This window comes from Sturnira hondurensis, unplaced genomic scaffold (genome assembly GCF_014824575.4).
Source record: "Sturnira hondurensis isolate 20B ecotype Veracruz unplaced genomic scaffold, ASM1482457v3 Scaffold0023357, whole genome shotgun sequence".
Taxonomy (NCBI): Eukaryota; Metazoa; Chordata; class Mammalia; order Chiroptera; family Phyllostomidae; genus Sturnira; species Sturnira hondurensis.
The window spans coordinates 10258252-10274113 of record NW_028095988.1 but is presented as its reverse complement, the minus strand read 5'-3'; the positions used below and the strand labels follow the sequence as shown (position 1 = coordinate 10274113).

The window sequence follows — 15862 nt, the reverse complement described above, 5'->3', positions numbered from 1 at the left end:
CTCTGAGCAGAGAGGGAGAGACCAGGGAAGTGAGGGACAGGTGGGAGGGGACTGAGAGGTCCCCAAGCCCTGGTGGGTGTCATGTATGGGATCTGAGCTGAGCTGGCTGCAGAAGGAGCCAGCGTGACAGGCACCGACACCTGTGTGTGTCTGTCTGGCTTTGTGGGATGTGGCGGGACTGGAAGGCTGACTCCAGGGCATCAGGAGGACACTGGGGAGCTGTATGTGTGTGCAGCAGGCACAGGCAGCCTCACTAATGGTGGAATTAAATGGTGTGCCATCCTGCGGGCACCCTCAATAGTCAGAAATCTCACTAGTAAAGTGGCCTGAAGGTGAACAGGAGTGTCTGCAGGGTGAGAAGATCAACAATTAAATTAATTGTTTCCCACGGGTGTACCACCAAATACCAGCTCAGCATTCAAGACCCGCTCCAGAGCCTCTTCCTCCATGAAGCCCTTCCTGCTGCCTCACCCCCACTCATCCGCATTGAGCCCCCCCCCCGCTCCGTGGCCCACTGCATCCTGGATAGGTCTGTGCCTTTGCCCCTGACACACTCACCGCCCTGGTGCACTGGTTTACCATCTCTGCCTGTGGGCCTGCTGTTCTGTCCACACACACCTCCCCGGGGGCAGGGGCCATCTCAATCACCAGGACAACCCCAGCCCCGGGCGCCGTGCCTGGCACCAGGGGCTGCTCAGTAAATGGCTGCTACCTTAATACACGAGCCGCTTAGGGAACGGAGGGTGAAGATGTTCTGATGAACCTTCTCGAGGACTCATTCCAGATCACCCTGTACCTAAATGTCTTCACATATAGCGCATGCACCTCCTGAGCCATGGCTCACGTCCCCTGGTCTCACTAGGGAATGACTAATGTCTTGTTTTCCCAGATCTGTGCACGGCTTGGCCCCTCCCGCAAGGAATCTCAGGGCAGAGGGTGAACTATGGGCACTACAAAGATGCCTGCAGAATCAGTCCTGAAGCACATTTCCCCACTGGGCAGCCCCATCTTCAGGGGTTGTTGTGTGACCAGGACATGAGACTGTGCCACTAAACAATTGTGTCCATGTCCTTGCGTCCCCCTGCTCAAAGATGCCTGGGACACAGAACCTCACTCCGAGAGCTATGAGATTCAGCACAGCTTTTAAGGAGCTTGTGAAGATCTCCACTCTGTTGTATTTGGGTTGGTGCAAGCGAGTGTATATATGTGTGTGTGTGAGAACTACAGCCCAGTGTTCTTGTATATGTGCAAATACCCTTCACTAGAATGATGTGGGGAGTGTTGTGAGGCGGGGCGAGCTTCCCTGTGTGTATCTGTAGGGCTATAACTATCGTGGTGTCACGGAGAGTTTATGTGTTGGCGTCTGTGCGTGTCAAGATATGTGTGAGCCTGTGAGTCGTGGGTGCCTGTCTCCATCGCTCCCAGTGTGAATGTGTGTGCGCGCATGCACAGCCACGACATGTGCATCTCTGTGATGCTGGGTGTGGGTGTGGTGTGAAGGGGAAGATGTGTGTCACTGTGTCTGTGGGGGGTCCTGCCTCTGAGCCGCCCCCAGCCCATCCTCCTCCCCCAGTTCGGTGGCTCCCTCCCAGACAGTGGCCCTGCCCCTCCCCTCTTCTCCCTCCCAACTGTTCTCTGCAGGGGGTGGGGGGAGCTGGTGCTGCCGCCCCCCCTCCCCATCCAGGCCCCATAAATAGCAGCAGAGCTAGAGCCGGAGCTGGCGCCAGCGGCTGGAGCAGCAAGGGAGTCCAGGCCAGGGCCAGAACCGGAGAGAGGACCCTGCAGCTAGAGCCCAGGTGAGCCTCCCCTTCCTCCCTAGCCCAGCCCTGCCCTGCCCTGCCCAGCCCAGCCCGATCCAGCCTCTGTAACATCTCCCCCAGCCCCCAGAGAAGTCTCCGGTCCTGCCAGACCCCCTCACTACCGCACATCCTTGCCCATCTCCGGGGACCTACAAGAACCGGAGACTGGGGCTGGAAGGCAGAGTGCCCGGCAACCCAGACCCTCCCTCACAGACCCAGAAAGTCACATGCTGTGGGGAAGGGGTCCCCAGCCAGAGAAGGGTCCCAGTTCAGAGGGAGGTACCTACAGGAACTGTCACACCCTCCTGGAGACAGACACACGACGAGGGGACAGACACACAGGGTGGGCACAGTCAGACACACCAATGCACACTCGCTGGGAGAAGCACGACACGAAATCAGACAGCCTCACCCTGAGACGTGGACAGACACAGATAGATGAACTGACCGGCCATGAACTCGGGCCGGCGCACCCCTGCCTGCTGCTGCCCGAGGCTTGGTGCCACTGCTGGGGGAGGGTGGCGTGCGTGCATCCCACAGACAGCATGGAGGGGGCCGCAGCTCCCCAAAAATCTCGTCGCTAAGAGACAGTGCTAGTGCTGCCAAGAAGTGTGAGAACAGGGTGGGGTGGGAAGGAAAGCGAGAGTTGTCATAGTGGGAGCCCCTGCCAGGAACCTGGAGGAGCTTCCAGCAGGGACAGGGCTCTGCCTCTAACTCCCAGAGCCTACCGTCCCTCCCTCCCCATCAGCCAGCTAGAAGGTGAGTGCGGGGAGGTAAACAGGGACAGGCGCCAGGGTACCTTCCGCCCGGCCTCCTCCTGCCCACCGCAGCTCCATCCATTCCTGAGACCCATCCTCTTCAGACCTTGAGGGCCAGCCCACCCCTTTCCCTACCCCCCTGCTTCAGTTCACCTCCCTCCTGCCAAGAATGAGTGCAGCACTGGCTCAAACATCAGCTGGGAAATAGCAGAAGGTGCTGAGGCGGATAAAAGTGTGGATCAATCGATGGCCTAGGAGCCAGGGCTGCCAGGAACCCCAGCCCCTGCCCTCTAGCCCTGCCCAGCCCCATCCATGCACACTAGGCCGGAAGGGGTGACAGAAGCACAGGGCCGGGCAGGCGTGGGAGGCTCCAGGCCTCTACCCTCCCCTGCTCAGAGCTTCAGGGGAGGCCACGGCCATAGAGGGCAGAGGAAACAGGAGGTCCATGAGGTCCAGGGCCTCGGGAAGCAGGGCGAGGGAGGGTGGGGCCCAGCCTCCCAGAGATAGACTCCCTCCCCTGGCGTGTGTTCCCTTCCCAGTGTCCACACTGTCCGCTCTGTCCCCACAGCAACATGTCGAACCCTGAGATGGAATGGGCACCTGAGCCCTCAGCCATGACACTGGGGGCCTCTCGGGTGGAGCTGCGGGTCTCCTGCCATGGCTTGTTGGACCGAGACACACTCGCCAAGCCCCACCCTTGCGTGCTGCTCAAGCTCTACTCTGAGGAGCAGTGGGTGGAGGTGAGAGGGGGTGAGAGGGGTCTTTCCTTCACTGACCTCCTGGCTGGGAAGGAAGGGGGCCGGGTGGGGGCAACAAAACCTCAGAAGGGAATGTGAGGACCCTGAGGGGCCTCTCCCAGGCTGTGTGGGTAACCTTGAGAAGGACGTGCATCACCACAAACACAAACTTTTCCACAATGTCTAAAGCCCAGCGTTCCAGGGGGTCCTGAGAGGGCCCCACAGACAGCGGCGCTGCTCCGGAAGGCTGATAGTCTAGTGAGCTGGCGGCCCTCTGAGCCCAGGGGTTCATCCAAGGGAGGGAAGAGCTAGTCGCTGGGGTTGTGCAAGCCCAAGGAAAGCTGGCGGGATGGGTGGTGGTTGGGGGCCGGGAAAAGTACCTGGGTCCCCAGAGGGCCCTCGCCTCCCTGTCACAGGTAGAGCGCACAGAGGTGCTGCGCTCCTGCTCCAGCCCCGTCTTCTCCCGGGTGCTGGCCCTGGAGTACTTTTTTGAGGAAAAGCAGCCCCTGCAGTTCCATGTGTTTGACGCCGAGGACGGAGCCACCAGCCCCAGCAACGACACCTTCCTTGGCTCGACAGAGTGCACCTTGGGCCAGGTCTGCATTCCCAACCTGCCCCACCCCCATCAGCTTCTACCCATGAAATCCAAAATAGCAGAGTGCAGGAGCTCCGGAGGTAGTAGTTCGTTTCAGGCTTGGGCCCCATTGCCGACACTCACCGTCTGCATTGCCCCGGGCAAGATACTTAACCTCTCAGAGTCTTAGTTCCCTCATCTAAACAGTAGGGCCTCAAAGTGCCTACCTTAAGGCTGCTGGAGAAACGAAGTCCAACCCTAGCCCAATTGGCACTCATTACCTCTGTCCCTTATTAGCCCTGGCCAAGGCAGGGCATCACAACTGGGTCTCCCTTCACCTCCATCCCCAGATTGTGTCACAAACCAAGGTCACTAAGCCATTGCTGCTGAAGAATGGGAAGCCTGCGGGCAGGTCCACCATCACGGTAGGCAAGGTCACCTGTACTCACCCTTGGGCAGGGCATCCAAGGCCCCTGCATGGACATCCATGGTGACATCATGCCCATGACTGGGTTCCACTTAAGGGAAATGGCATAGGGTGGCTCTCGTGGTAGGAGGGAGGGGGGAGTCCTGCCACTTGTGCTCCCCTTGCAGATTGTGGCCGAGGAGGTGTCTGGCACCAACGACTACGTGCAGCTCACCTTCAGAGCCCACAAGCTGGACAACAAGGTTGAAACCCCAGAGCCCAGGCCCCTACTCAAGACAAACCGCAGGGTCCCAGCACTGCTCCCTTCTCGGTGTGAGCCATCTCCCCCTGCACACCTCACCAGCCTCATGGGCCTTTCCTGCCATGTCCCCAGGATCTGTTCAGCAAGTCTGACCCTTTCATGGAGATCTATAAGACCAATGAGGACCAGAGTGAGCAGCTGGTCTGGAGGACCGAGGTTGGTGCCTGGGGGTCTAGGGAAGAAGGGGGGAAGAGCAGAGTAGGGAAACCTAGAGAGGAGATGACCGGCTCTCTGGTGCCTCTCCAAGGTGGTAAAGAACAACCTGAACCCCAGCTGGGAGCCGTTCCGCCTGTCCCTGCACTCTCTATGCAGCTGTGATATCCACCGGCCTCTCAAGGTGAAGTGCACCCCAAGCAAGGGCAGCCTACTGAAGCAACCAGCCTGTATCTGAGGCCTCCCCGCTGAGTGTAGCAAGCTCCCTCCCCCTCCCCCATGAGATAAGATCTTCCCACTGTGGGACAAAGAAACGGTCACAGTTCAATGTCCCTCACGTGTGCCTTTTATCAGAAGCTAAACCCCTGTCAGACTGAGCCAAAGAACACAGTCTCAGCAGATGGCCTCTCCGGGCAGGTTGAGTTCCTCTTTGGGGGCCTAGAAACTGTTAGCCACCACCTCCCTGAGCCCCCGCCCCTGCCCCAGGAACCATCACTGAGCCTCCCTGACCCTGACTGCCCCCTACCTTCGCAGTTCCTGGTGTATGACTATGACTCAAGTGGGAAACATGACTTCATTGGAGAGTTCACCAGCACCTTCCAGGAGATGCAGGAAGGAACAGCAAATCCGGGACAAGAGGTGTCACAAAGATCTCCCCAGAATGCCCCCCCCAAGATCCTTGGGAAAATCCTGGGGGTGACACTGAAGAGGCCACTGTATGTGATGGGAGTTGCGGAGTGTAGAAAGCCCCCAGGCTCAGACTAAGGACAGGGCCATGCAGGCCTTGCTCTGGGTGACTCTGCTGGAAGGGGAATGAGGGGTCGCCTGATGGAATTGTGACCTGGGCTTTTGGGGTATGTGGGGGTCTAGAGGCAGTGGGACTGCATCAACCCCAAGTATCGGGACAAGAAGAAGAACTACAAGAGCTCGGGGACCGTAGTGCTGGCCCAGTGCACGGTAAATCCCGGTGCCAGCCTCAGGCCCTGCCCCAGGCCTGAGCCCCACTGCGACCTCACATTCAGCTCTTCCCTTGCTTCTGGGAACTGAAAACCCTTGCCCTATATCGCCGCCAACTTCAACCTCAAAAACTCTAGTTCCTCCACTTCCCCCACAGAGCCCCACCTAGCTCCCTCCTCAAAGGACCATCCCTTCACCTTACCTCTCCTGCTTCCATCAGGTGGAAAAGGTGCACACCTTCCTGGATTACATCATGGGTGGCTGCCAGATCAGCTTCACGGTAAAGGCCCAGGGGGTGGGGACATAGGCAAGAGGAAAGGGCTAAGCTCATAGTGAACAGGAGGAGTCCAGAATCCTCTCTGCCCAGTTTAGGACTCTCATGACCTTAGCATTGTCACCTCGTGCCCCCTCCCCCCACCCTGTGAGGATGCTCCCTGTGAGCTCGCCCAGATTTACCTTAGTCCCCTACAGACACTAGCTCTGGCCTAGCCTCCCTGTTGGCTCTCAAGGCTGGAACTAGTCCCTCTTCCCGTCACCACCAGGTGGCCATTGACTTCACAGCCTCCAACGGGGACCCAAGGAGCAGCCAGTCCCTACACTGCCTCAGCCCCCGCCAGCCCAACCACTACCTGCAGGCCCTGCGTACGGTGGGAGGCATCTGCCAAGACTACGACAGGTAGAGGAGGGGGGCAGGGGTGGGGAGACAGGCAGGGAGGCCTTGCCCAGTGGGCCCCACAGCCTTTTCTTCTCCCCAGTGATAAGCGGTTCCCAGCGTTTGGCTTTGGGGCCCGAATCCCTCCCAACTTTGAGGTAGGTTGGCTGCCAAGAAAGGGAGCAGATGGGGGAGTGAGACAGAAAGAAGCAGTCTCCTCGCTGTTCTCGCCTTGTCCTCACAGGTGTCCCATGACTTTGCTATCAACTTTGAGCCCGAAAATCCTGAATGTGAAGGTAAGAGGGAAGGTTCCCACCAGCAGCCTGGCCTCCACCCTATTCCCCCAGCCCTCCACCCCCCATACAGCTTACTGCACACTCCCTGCACCCCATGCCAGAACACAGATTGCATTCCCACAGGCCCAGCTCCCTGCCCCTTTACCCATCCAGCGCCTGTCTTCCTTGGATAAGACTTCCAGACTCTGACCTAGCATCTAGCATCCAACTGCCCTAATGCCTGGTCCATCCAACCCTCCTACTTACTGAGGAACTAGTTGGGGATGGGGCGGGACACCTCCTTGCCTTAAGGGGTGTCAGGAAGGGCTCCCTGCTAACCTCTGACAGCCTCACCTCTACCCACAGAGATCTCAGGGGTCATTGCCGCCTACCGTCGATGCCTGCCCCAGATCCAGCTCTACGGCCCCACCAACGTAGCCCCCATCATCAACCGAGTGGCGGGGCCAGCCCAGCGGGAGCAGAGCACTGGCCAAGCCACGGTGAGGAGAGGAGCAGGCAACCGGGTTCAGCCCGGGTGTCCTTGAGTGGGGCCAGGGCCAGGGCCTGGGCTTGGGACAGGTGCCAAGGCCCTCGCACACAGAGCATACCCTTCCTTCTCTCCGCCTGCCCCCAGAAGTACTCGGTGCTGCTGGTGCTCACAGACGGCGTGGTGAGCGACATGGCTGAGACCCGCACTGCCATCGTGCGTGCTTCCCGCCTGCCTATGTCCATCATCATCGTGGGCGTGGGCAATGCGGACTTCACTGACATGCGGCTGCTAGATGGTGACGACGGTCCCTTGCGCTGCCCCCGAGGGGTGCCCGCGGCGCGAGACATAGTCCAGTTCGTGCCCTTCCGAGACTTCAAGGATGTAAGTCCCTATTCCTCACCCAACAGCTCAGCTCCTCATATCCCTAAATCTGACCTGGTTCTCCCACTGGGTCAGTGTCCTGAGAAGGACGCTGGAGCCCAGCTGGCCATTCTGAAGCCACGCCCACCTGACCCCGCCCCGTTGGGGTGCCTAACCACGACCACGCCCCCCTCGCAGGCCGCACCCTCTGCACTGGCTAAGTGCGTCCTGGCCGAGGTGCCCCGGCAGGTGGTGGAGTACTACGCCAGCCAAGGCATCAGCCCTGGGGTGCCCAGGCCCTGCACGCCGGCCACGACCCCCAGCCCTAGCCCGTGACTGCTTCCCACCGGACCTACACTCCCTCAGCCTCTCAGTGAGTCCTGAGGGCCCAAAGGTATGGACACCAAGGGGTGCAAGCTGGGGCTTGGTGGAGCCCGTTTTGGCTGGGTGTGGTATAGAGGGGGTTGCTTATGACTATCCCACCCTCTCCCAGGTGCCTGTCCTGACCCTTGTGACTCCAGTGATCATTGCCTCTCCCTCTTGGATCAGCTGTGCCCCCTGAATCCTGGAAGTGAGTGGAGAGCCCTGCCCCATCTCTCCAGGCCCCATAGCTGTCAGCCTAGTGGCCCCTCAATGACTCTTCAGTGATCCTGACTTTCTGGCTATTAATAAAGGGAACCACTCCTAGCACCTCAGCCTCTACCCATCATGTCTCAGATGCCCATTGAACCGTCTGTAGTACCCACAAACACCATTAAGAAATGAATGTCAGCACCTTTCAAAAACTGGGCCAGAGCTCATCAGACAGCCAGATGCTTCTAGGTTCACCCCAACTATTTACCAATGAGATCTGAGGAACCCTGATCCTCATCTCCTAACCCCGGGGGACCCAGGCACCTTGGGGGTTAATCACTGGGTGGGGGATGTAATAAGGGGCTGTCAAAGGGGCAGGCTAATGCCTTTTTACAGCTCTCTCCAGAGAAGCCCAGCTGAGTCCCCAGAGGCTGAACTCCAGCCCCCACACAGCTGTGGGGTGGGGCCCAGAAGGGGTGTGTGGGGATGAGACTGAAGGAGGGCAGCGGGTCTGCTAGTGAATTGTGAATACAAAGGGGGCATTTAAGGTCCGCGCTGCCTGGTTTTCCTGGTGTGTAAATGTGTGTGTGTGTGTGTGTGTTCATGCACTGCACATCCATGATGCTCCATGGGTGTGGTCTTACTGGTTCAGGAAGTCCAGCTGTGTACTCCTAATAACATTAACAATAGCAGCACATATAGTTTAGCCAAAGAAGAAGCAGTAGGCCTGGAACTTGAGCCCAGGCCCATCTGACTAAAGTGCTCACACTCTTAATCACTAGCATGCTACCTCTGTGTGGGATGAATCTGGGTGACCATCATCTTGTGACCCAGTATTTATCTGTGGCCTGATTGTGTGTATGAGTGCAGGTACCTGTGGATGGGAGTCTCTACCTGTGTGTGTGCGCCTCAGCCCCAATCAGGTAAAGTGTGCAAGAACAGTCGTGGGTCTGCATGGCAGCTCCAAAGAGCAGATGAGACCCTCGTGAGATCCAGAGTGAGGGAACAAGAGCTGAGCTCCTAAAGGGATCCTCCCTGTCCCAGCCTCTGCCTTCAATGATGTGTGTGGAAGGGGATGCAGGAGGAGAGGCTAAAGGAGCCAGGAGCCAGCCACAGCCAGAGTGAGTAGCCAGTAGTCAGTAACCAGTAGCCAATAGCCAGTGGTGGGAAAAGGAAAGGAGACGAGAAAGAAATCCTCGGGGGTGGGGGCGATGGAAGAGAGGCCTCCCACTGCAGGCTCCTGAGTGGAGGAGGGACAAGCCTGGGCTAGAGGAGGGGAAGGAAGGGACAAGAACTGGAATGGGAAGAAGCAGCTGGAGAGGGGGTGGAGAGAGGGGCCAGAAAGGAAGAGAGACATATGGGAGCCTCTTCTCCCACACCCGATTGATTCTCCCATTTGTTATGTCCCTTAGAGTACCTGATGAGGTTGCTGCTCCCAGTTCAATGCCTCTGATCTGCCCAAATTCCCCACCCACTCCCACCATAGGCTGCTAAAGCAGAGGGCTGGATTACCATGGCAACTGTAAGGCCTCAGGATAGCTATAAACAGGCCTGGCCCTGTCACTGATGCTCCTGGGCTTCTGTCCAGTGGTGGTGGGAGGGGCAGTCTCCATCTGGCCCAATCTCCACCCCTCCACCCCATTTTCATTAGGCCTCCAGAACTGAAAGGCACCAGTCAACCCAGTTAGGGGGCTTCCCAGTTTCTTTCTCTCTCTCTCTCTCTCTCACACACACACACACACACACACAGAAACACACAAAAGTCTGGAGCAAGGATAAAAAAATGAACACTTCTTAAATTGCAAAAACATGAGCCAATAGCATAAAGTTCTGCCCATACTTCAAGTTTAATTCACAAGAGCTGTGTCCTCTCAGCTCCTTGTCATGCTGGGGAAAGTCTCACCTCAGCCTCAGAAAGGCAGCAGTTAGCAGGATCACCTTATGTGGGTCTGGAGGTCAAGGCAGCCCGGGCTCATCCACTGCCAAGGCTGCAGCCAGGAAGCTGGAGCAGGACAGGAAATCCCTTTGGTGAGATTGTCTTGGGGAGACCATTGGACTCCCACACTAAGGAGATGCCAGAACTGGAGAGGTGTGACAAATCATCCAATCCAGATGAGGTTTAGATGAGGTAACCAAGACCCAGGGAGCAAGCAATTTGCTCAAGATTACAGAGGTATCTTGTGGCAGAGCTGGGACTAGCACCCAGGTCTCCAGACTCCTGCCCACGGCTCTCTCCCAGCCCTCACTAACCACCCCCAGAGCTCCTCGGGCCTTTGCAACTCTGGGCCCTGGAGGCCACTGGGTTGGGTAGAAGGAAAGCCTCTTGGATAAAGTTCCTAGTTATTGGAAATTAAATCTTGAAAATGCCATAGTCCTAAGTGGGGAAGTTATAGAATGAAAATACAGCTTTATTGCTAATTGCACTACATGTTGAAAGCCTTGAATTAAAATCTAAACTGAGGGGGAAGCAGCACCACTCCTTCACCTCCCACACACTGTCACCCAACTATCATCCACGCCCCCCAGCACACACACACACACACACACACACACACAGTGCCTGGCACTGGTTCCTGCAGATCTCAGTATCCTAGTCATGTGGATGTGGGCAGAAGGTGGTGGGTTTCTGTGTATGGCTTGCCTGAGGGGCGGAGAACACTCTCTCAGAAAATGACCATCACCTAACTTCAGAACATGCCTTGAGGGCCCAGGAAATTTGGGGATATTGCTGTGGTCATACAAAGAAGTGTCTGGCACCAGAAGGTGCTCAGTAACCACCTAGCAAATGGTACAGCTGCCTTGCAGACGATGCCCCCCACCCCCCCACCCCCCAACATCATCCACCACTCCGCGGCCCCCAGCGGCTCAAATGAAGAAGTGGGAGTGGTCCCCGGACCCTGGGCCGCTGGAGGACAGTCTGTCACAACGAGCCTTGTAGAGGTCACGCTCCCTGGCCAGGCGAGCCACCTCGGCCCGCAGCGCGTCCAGCTGGGCGGCCAGGCGGGCGCGCTCTGCCTCCAGCCCGCGCCGCTGCTGCAGCCTCTTGGAGCGACAGGCCTGCGCGTACCCACGGTTCTTCAGCGTGCGGCGCCTCTGCTTCAGCCGCAACGCCTCGTCGCGCCCGCAGCCCCGCAGCTGTCGGTTTAACTCCCGCACAGACATCGACACCAGCGCCGCATCGGAAAAACGCTCGGCTACCTGCAGAGGGAGCAGATAGAGACCTTGTCAGGACTGCGTCCCGCTCTGCTCCTAATTCAGGTTTCCAGCCAGGTCGGCCCCGCCCCCTGGGAAGGCCCCGCCTCCGGCTCTCGACTTGACTGGAACGCTCACCTCTCCACTGACTCAGTCTCCCAGTCCCGACCCCGCCCCAGGTTTCAACCCTTTCGGGTCCCCCTGGGCCTTTGTCGTGGGACTCGCGCCCCTCAGGACCCGCCCAGCACTGCAGGCCCCGCCCACTTCTCACTGTCCGGAGAGCTGGTCTCGCACCTGAACACCCTGAGATACATCCTGCTCCAGACCCAAATGTCTCCGGTGGACCAGCGCCCACATAAACCCCGCCTTTCCAAGGCACCCGGCTCTCCTGTCCCGAGAGCCACAACCCTGTGACCCTCAAAGGATTTGGATTACATCCTAATGCCTTCAACACTCCCATCTGTGTCTGTAATTAATAGGATGAATCCCAATCCTTTCTGAGAAGGTTGGGGGCTGGAGAAGCACGAAGTCTTAAAAAGGCCAACCTCATTACCGTTCCACAGTTTTAACTCCACTCTATCCAAGCACAACTCTTTCCCTGTTTTCCACACATGGCGTATCTATTTATCTCCCCCTCATCACCTGCTCCTTTTTCTGTCCTCCTCTAGCCTTCTCCCTCTTCCTCCTGGGTTAGCATACTCATTTCTCTCCATTTGAAAAAAGAAGGAGGGGAGGGGGTAGAATGTTGTTTTCTCTATATGATTTCTTTTTTTTTAAAGATTTTATTTATTTATTTATTTTTAGAGGGGAAGGAGAGAGGGAGAGAAACATCAATGTATGGTTGCCTTTTTGTGCATCCCCTGCTGGTAGTTAGCCTGCAAGGAACCGGTTTGCAACCCAGGAATGTGCTCTGACTGGGAATCGAACCGCGAGCGTCTGGTTCGCAGGCCCGCGCTCGATCCACTGAGCTACACCAGCCAGGGCTCTATATGATTTCTTTCAAGGGACCTTCTTCCCTTCTCCTGCCCTCTGTCTCTTTTCCTGCCCAGGAACTCCTTCCCTCACCCTGCCTCCCCTTTGACCAGCTCGCTGATCACTCACCTGGATATGCTGGGCTCCTGCCTCCTCTGGGCTCCCTGGGTAGTAGCCGTGGGGCCCCTCAACAGGGACTGGGCTCTGACTCTGCAGCAGCTCCACAGCCTCCTCAGGACTCAGCCCCAGGGCCTCCCCAGCCCCCAGCTGCTGCTGCAGGGTGGCCATCCAGTACAGCTCCTCAAGGCCTGGCCGGGACCCCTCAGTGGCCCCCATCATGCCTGGCTCACTGAAGGTGGGTGAAGGAGGCACTGAGCTGTAAGGTGTGGAGCCCAGTGAGGCTGTGAGGGGGCCAGACGGCCCCTCTGAAGGTTCCCGCTTCACCTCAAACTTCATTAAGTCAAAGTCATTGACATATTCCATAGCCAAGGGGCTGGGAGGCAGTGCCATTCTGAGGCTGGGTTGGGAGGGACACACCTGAAAAAAAAAAAAGCAAAAAAACCAGGAAACTTGGAGCCCTGAGGCCGCCTGCCAGCCTTCTTCACCACACCTGCTCCCCCAAAGCCCAAGTGCCCTGGAGGCCTAATTCTGCAAAGCCAGAGTGACGGTGCAGCCCCATTCCCTGCACATCACCTCCAGGCTGGGGGACAACTTTTCAGGTGGTGGGGCCTCCTGACCAGGGGCAAGTGGCTTAAAACCCTGAGTGAGGAAGAGGAGAGCAGAGCCTCTGGCCCCACAGGTGCCTCAGATCTATGAAAAACAGAAGGACTATGGCAGTGTCCCCACTCTAATGTTGGAACACCCTGAGATACTCCGTCATCTCAAGAGGCATCATTCCATTTCCAAGCAATTAAAAAATTTTGTTTAATTAACTGTGACAGAGACTGTGTATATTTTTGGACAATGGGAAGAAAGTATGCTATGAATTTTAATATGTCTAAGGATAACATGCTATTATACCTCTCCTTTTCTCAGAGCACCCAAGACAATGCCTTGCATATAGAAGACCCTTACTGCACATCTGTTCTATGGTAATCAACCAATGAATTCCTCTTATAGGAGTGAGAGACTTTGCAAGGAAAAAAGAAAGATCCTAGAATCAGTTTTAAAGAGATCAGGACTGAGTGGTGACCTTCTTTCCTCAAGGTCAACCTGTCCACAGGAAACCGTCTAAGACTGGTTTTCCTCCTTCCATTCAGAACCCCCTATGTTGTGTGACCTTAAGCGGATCACCTTCCCCTTTCTGGACCCAGTTTCCCCTTCTCTTCAATGAAGGGAGTTAGACTTTATCATTCCCCAAAGAGTCATCTGTGAAACACTAAGCGAGAAACACCCGAGGAAAGATGTGTGCTCAGAAAACTTTGAGAGATGCTGCCTCCCATCCCCACCTCTTGCACACTCACAAAACACAGCAGCATATTAATCTAATATAAGAAGAATCTAATATAATAAGAAGTCCTTATTTACTGAAGGACTGAAGTCCTTCGGTAAATTATCAAACTCAAACTTCCATCACCAGGAACTCTCCTCCCTGTTACCAACCACGGAGCACGTACTCACCTGAGGAATCTCTGGCTAGATGACCTCAGAGAGGCTTCCTAGTCTGGAAGCCCCAAACCCTAGCTCAGGTCCCAGTTTCAGCAGCTGCACCCGAAGCCCCAGAAGGGGCAAAGCAGGGAGTGCTCATCCCCAAAGCTTAAGAGTTTGGCTCTATCTGGATGCCCAAACCTAGGTATCCCCCTTGCCAATCACATCTCAGACCCCCAGGCTCTGCCCAAAGAGGCAGGAGGAAAGCAAGGCCTCTCTTCCTGTCCCAGGGAAGGGTTGTTGCCCTATCTATTGAACTCCTCGCCCTTGAAAGGACAGAGGAGATAGGAACAAAGACGCAGACTGAAGGAACTGGTCCTTGGCAGAAAGAAGATGGTGAGACACTGAGGAGTCCATACAGAATTAGATGAAGAGACAAGTGAGGAGTCTTATTTGTCTCTCTGTTGTAAGAGCAGTGAGGGACATAAAGCCAGTACAGGTGGGAGTGGGGCAGGGGACAGAAGAGTGAGAATTCCCGAAAACAGACAACAGAGAGCAGACAGCTGGTATTGGGGGAGGGGGCTCTAGGTTAGAGGCCCAGGGCATACTCACTTAAGGGATAGCAGAGAGTCAGAGCCAGGCAGGCACAGCTTCCCCAGAGGCTGGAGGCCCCATTGAGCCTGGTGCCTTCAAGCTCAGAACAAGGGACTGTGGGTGCAGAGCCTACAGGGCACTCTTAAAGGGATAGCTCTCTGAGGTCATCTGTGGTCCTTAGGCCTTCAGCCAATGAGGTAAGGGGATCATTTGCCTATCTCATTGGCCTGGGGGTGAGGTGGGGGGCGGGAACAAGAGGAGAGGACAAGTATGCCTCTTCTCAAGGAAGGGAAGAAGACATCTTCCCGGACAAAGCTCCTCACTGATGGCCTGACTCACACGTATTCAGCTCCCTGGTACAGACCACCACCCTCATGTGAACACAGGCCTCAGCACTCAACCACTGGAAGTGTGGGGCTGAAAACAGAGCCAGACAAGCTCCCAGTGCTTCACACTCCCAGGCTCTGCAGCCCATTGTCACTGTTTTTGGGGAGTGCAAGCTCTCCCAAACCCACTCTCACCTGGACTGTTGTGTGTACCCTGTTTTCAGAAATCCTTGCCCTGGCCGGTGTAGCTCAGTGGATTGAGCGCGGGCCTGCGAACCACACGATCGTGGTTCGATTCCCAGTCAGGGCACATGCCTGGGTTGCAGGCCAGTTCCCGGCAGGGGACCCACGAGAAGCAACCATACATTGATATTTCTCTCCCTCTCTCCTTCCCTTCCTCTCTAAATAAATAAAATCTTTAAAAAAAAGAAATCCTCACATCTCTGTCCCCTGCCTCACACCCAGTGTATCTGGCCTCATGATCCTAATAGCTATCACATCAGAAAGAAAAGCCATCTTCTTCATGATGAATCTGCAAGACTCGACCATCCAATCTCAGTCTCTCCCAATCCTGCTGACCCTGCCCCAAGACAGGCAGCCCAGCGTAGGAGAAGGAGCAGGAAAAGGGAGAAAGGGAAATTCTGCCCCTTCCTTCTAGGCCACTGTGAGACACTGGAATTTAATCACCACCAATCCATCTAAGACTTTTGTAAATGCCCTCGTATGCCCTCTGCTTCCTCCCCTCTCTTCCCCGTATATATCTCTGTCCCACTCGCTTCCTCTCTCACTCGTCCTGGTTCCCAGATGGCTGGTGGGTGACCTACATTTTCAGCCTAATCCCCTAACACCTCTTAGAGCTATCATCCCTGAGTAGAAGTTGAAACAGGGATACTAGGAATTAGCCAGGGAGATGTTTAAACCTGTCTGAAGCTGTTTAAATAGGGTCTGTATTGGAACAGAACTCCGAGAGCTAAGGGCTGTGCGCTGCCTTCTGAGGATGCCCAAACCCTCCCACGGGGTTAACAGAGCCTCTTTCCCAGCCCAGAGAGAGACGTGGGTGTCCATCAGCCCCAGTGATCATCATTTATAAAAATTAACCTAAATAAATAAATAAATAAAATCTTTTAAAAAAGCC

At 56.1% G+C, this 15862-nt stretch overlaps 2 protein-coding genes across 5 annotated transcripts; one reads left to right on the top strand and one right to left on the bottom strand.

Moving 5' to 3' along the window:
- The first annotated feature begins 919 nt into the window (after nucleotides 1-919).
- CPNE6 (copine 6) lies at nucleotides 920-8173 on the top strand. Of its 2 annotated transcripts, none has more exons than XM_037037620.1 (17): nucleotides 920-1796; nucleotides 3126-3297; nucleotides 3711-3890; nucleotides 4219-4293; nucleotides 4463-4537; nucleotides 4669-4752; nucleotides 4844-4933; nucleotides 5284-5388; nucleotides 5620-5706; nucleotides 5927-5986; nucleotides 6249-6382; nucleotides 6462-6516; nucleotides 6603-6654; nucleotides 7000-7133; nucleotides 7268-7504; nucleotides 7682-7877; nucleotides 7977-8173. In XM_037037620.1, exons 1-16 carry the CDS (start codon nucleotides 1507-1509, stop codon nucleotides 7817-7819), a joined length of 1968 nt encoding a protein of 655 aa, XP_036893515.1. In that variant the 5' UTR covers nucleotides 920-1506; the 3' UTR covers nucleotides 7820-7877; nucleotides 7977-8173. The 2 variants fall into 2 exon arrangements, with proteins under 2 accessions (XP_036893515.1, XP_036893516.1); XM_037037621.1 differs by lacking the exon at nucleotides 920-1796 and adding an exon at nucleotides 2643-2998.
- A 1706-nt stretch (nucleotides 8174-9879) lies between these two features.
- Nucleotides 9880-14943, bottom strand: NRL (neural retina leucine zipper). 3 transcript variants are annotated; one of them, XM_037037555.1, is made up of 3 exons: nucleotides 14923-14943; nucleotides 12350-12757; nucleotides 9880-11254 (listed from the first exon to the last, which is right to left on the bottom strand). In XM_037037555.1, the coding sequence occupies exons 2-3, from the start codon at nucleotides 12728-12730 to the stop codon at nucleotides 10922-10924; spliced, it is 714 nt and encodes a 237-aa protein (XP_036893450.1). In that variant the 5' UTR covers nucleotides 12731-12757; nucleotides 14923-14943; the 3' UTR covers nucleotides 9880-10921. The 3 variants fall into 3 exon arrangements, with proteins under 3 accessions (XP_036893450.1, XP_036893448.1, XP_036893449.1); XM_037037553.1 differs by lacking the exon at nucleotides 14923-14943 and adding an exon at nucleotides 14420-14850; XM_037037554.1 differs by lacking the exon at nucleotides 14923-14943 and adding an exon at nucleotides 13841-14116.
- Between the last annotated feature and the right edge of the window lie 919 nt (nucleotides 14944-15862).

Excerpts from the sequence above, each read along its gene's own strand:
- CPNE6 (XM_037037620.1), top strand. The coding sequence starts at position 1,507 with ATGTGTGTCACTGTGTCTGTGGGGGGTCCTGCCTCTGAGCCGCCCCCA. Across the intron at positions 3,298-3,710 it reads CTGAGGAGCAGTGGGTGGAG|GTAGAGCGCACAGAGGTGCT; the intron begins GTGAGAGGGGGT and ends TCCCTGTCACAG. Across the intron at positions 5,389-5,619 it reads CAGCAAATCCGGGACAAGAG|AGGCAGTGGGACTGCATCAA; the intron begins GTGTCACAAAGA and ends GTGGGGGTCTAG.
- NRL (XM_037037555.1), bottom strand. The coding sequence starts at position 12,730 with ATGGCACTGCCTCCCAGCCCCTTGGCTATGGAATATGTCAATGACTTT. Across the intron at positions 11,255-12,349 it reads CAGGAGCCCAGCATATCCAG|GTAGCCGAGCGTTTTTCCGA; the intron begins GTGAGTGATCAG and ends CTCCCTCTGCAG.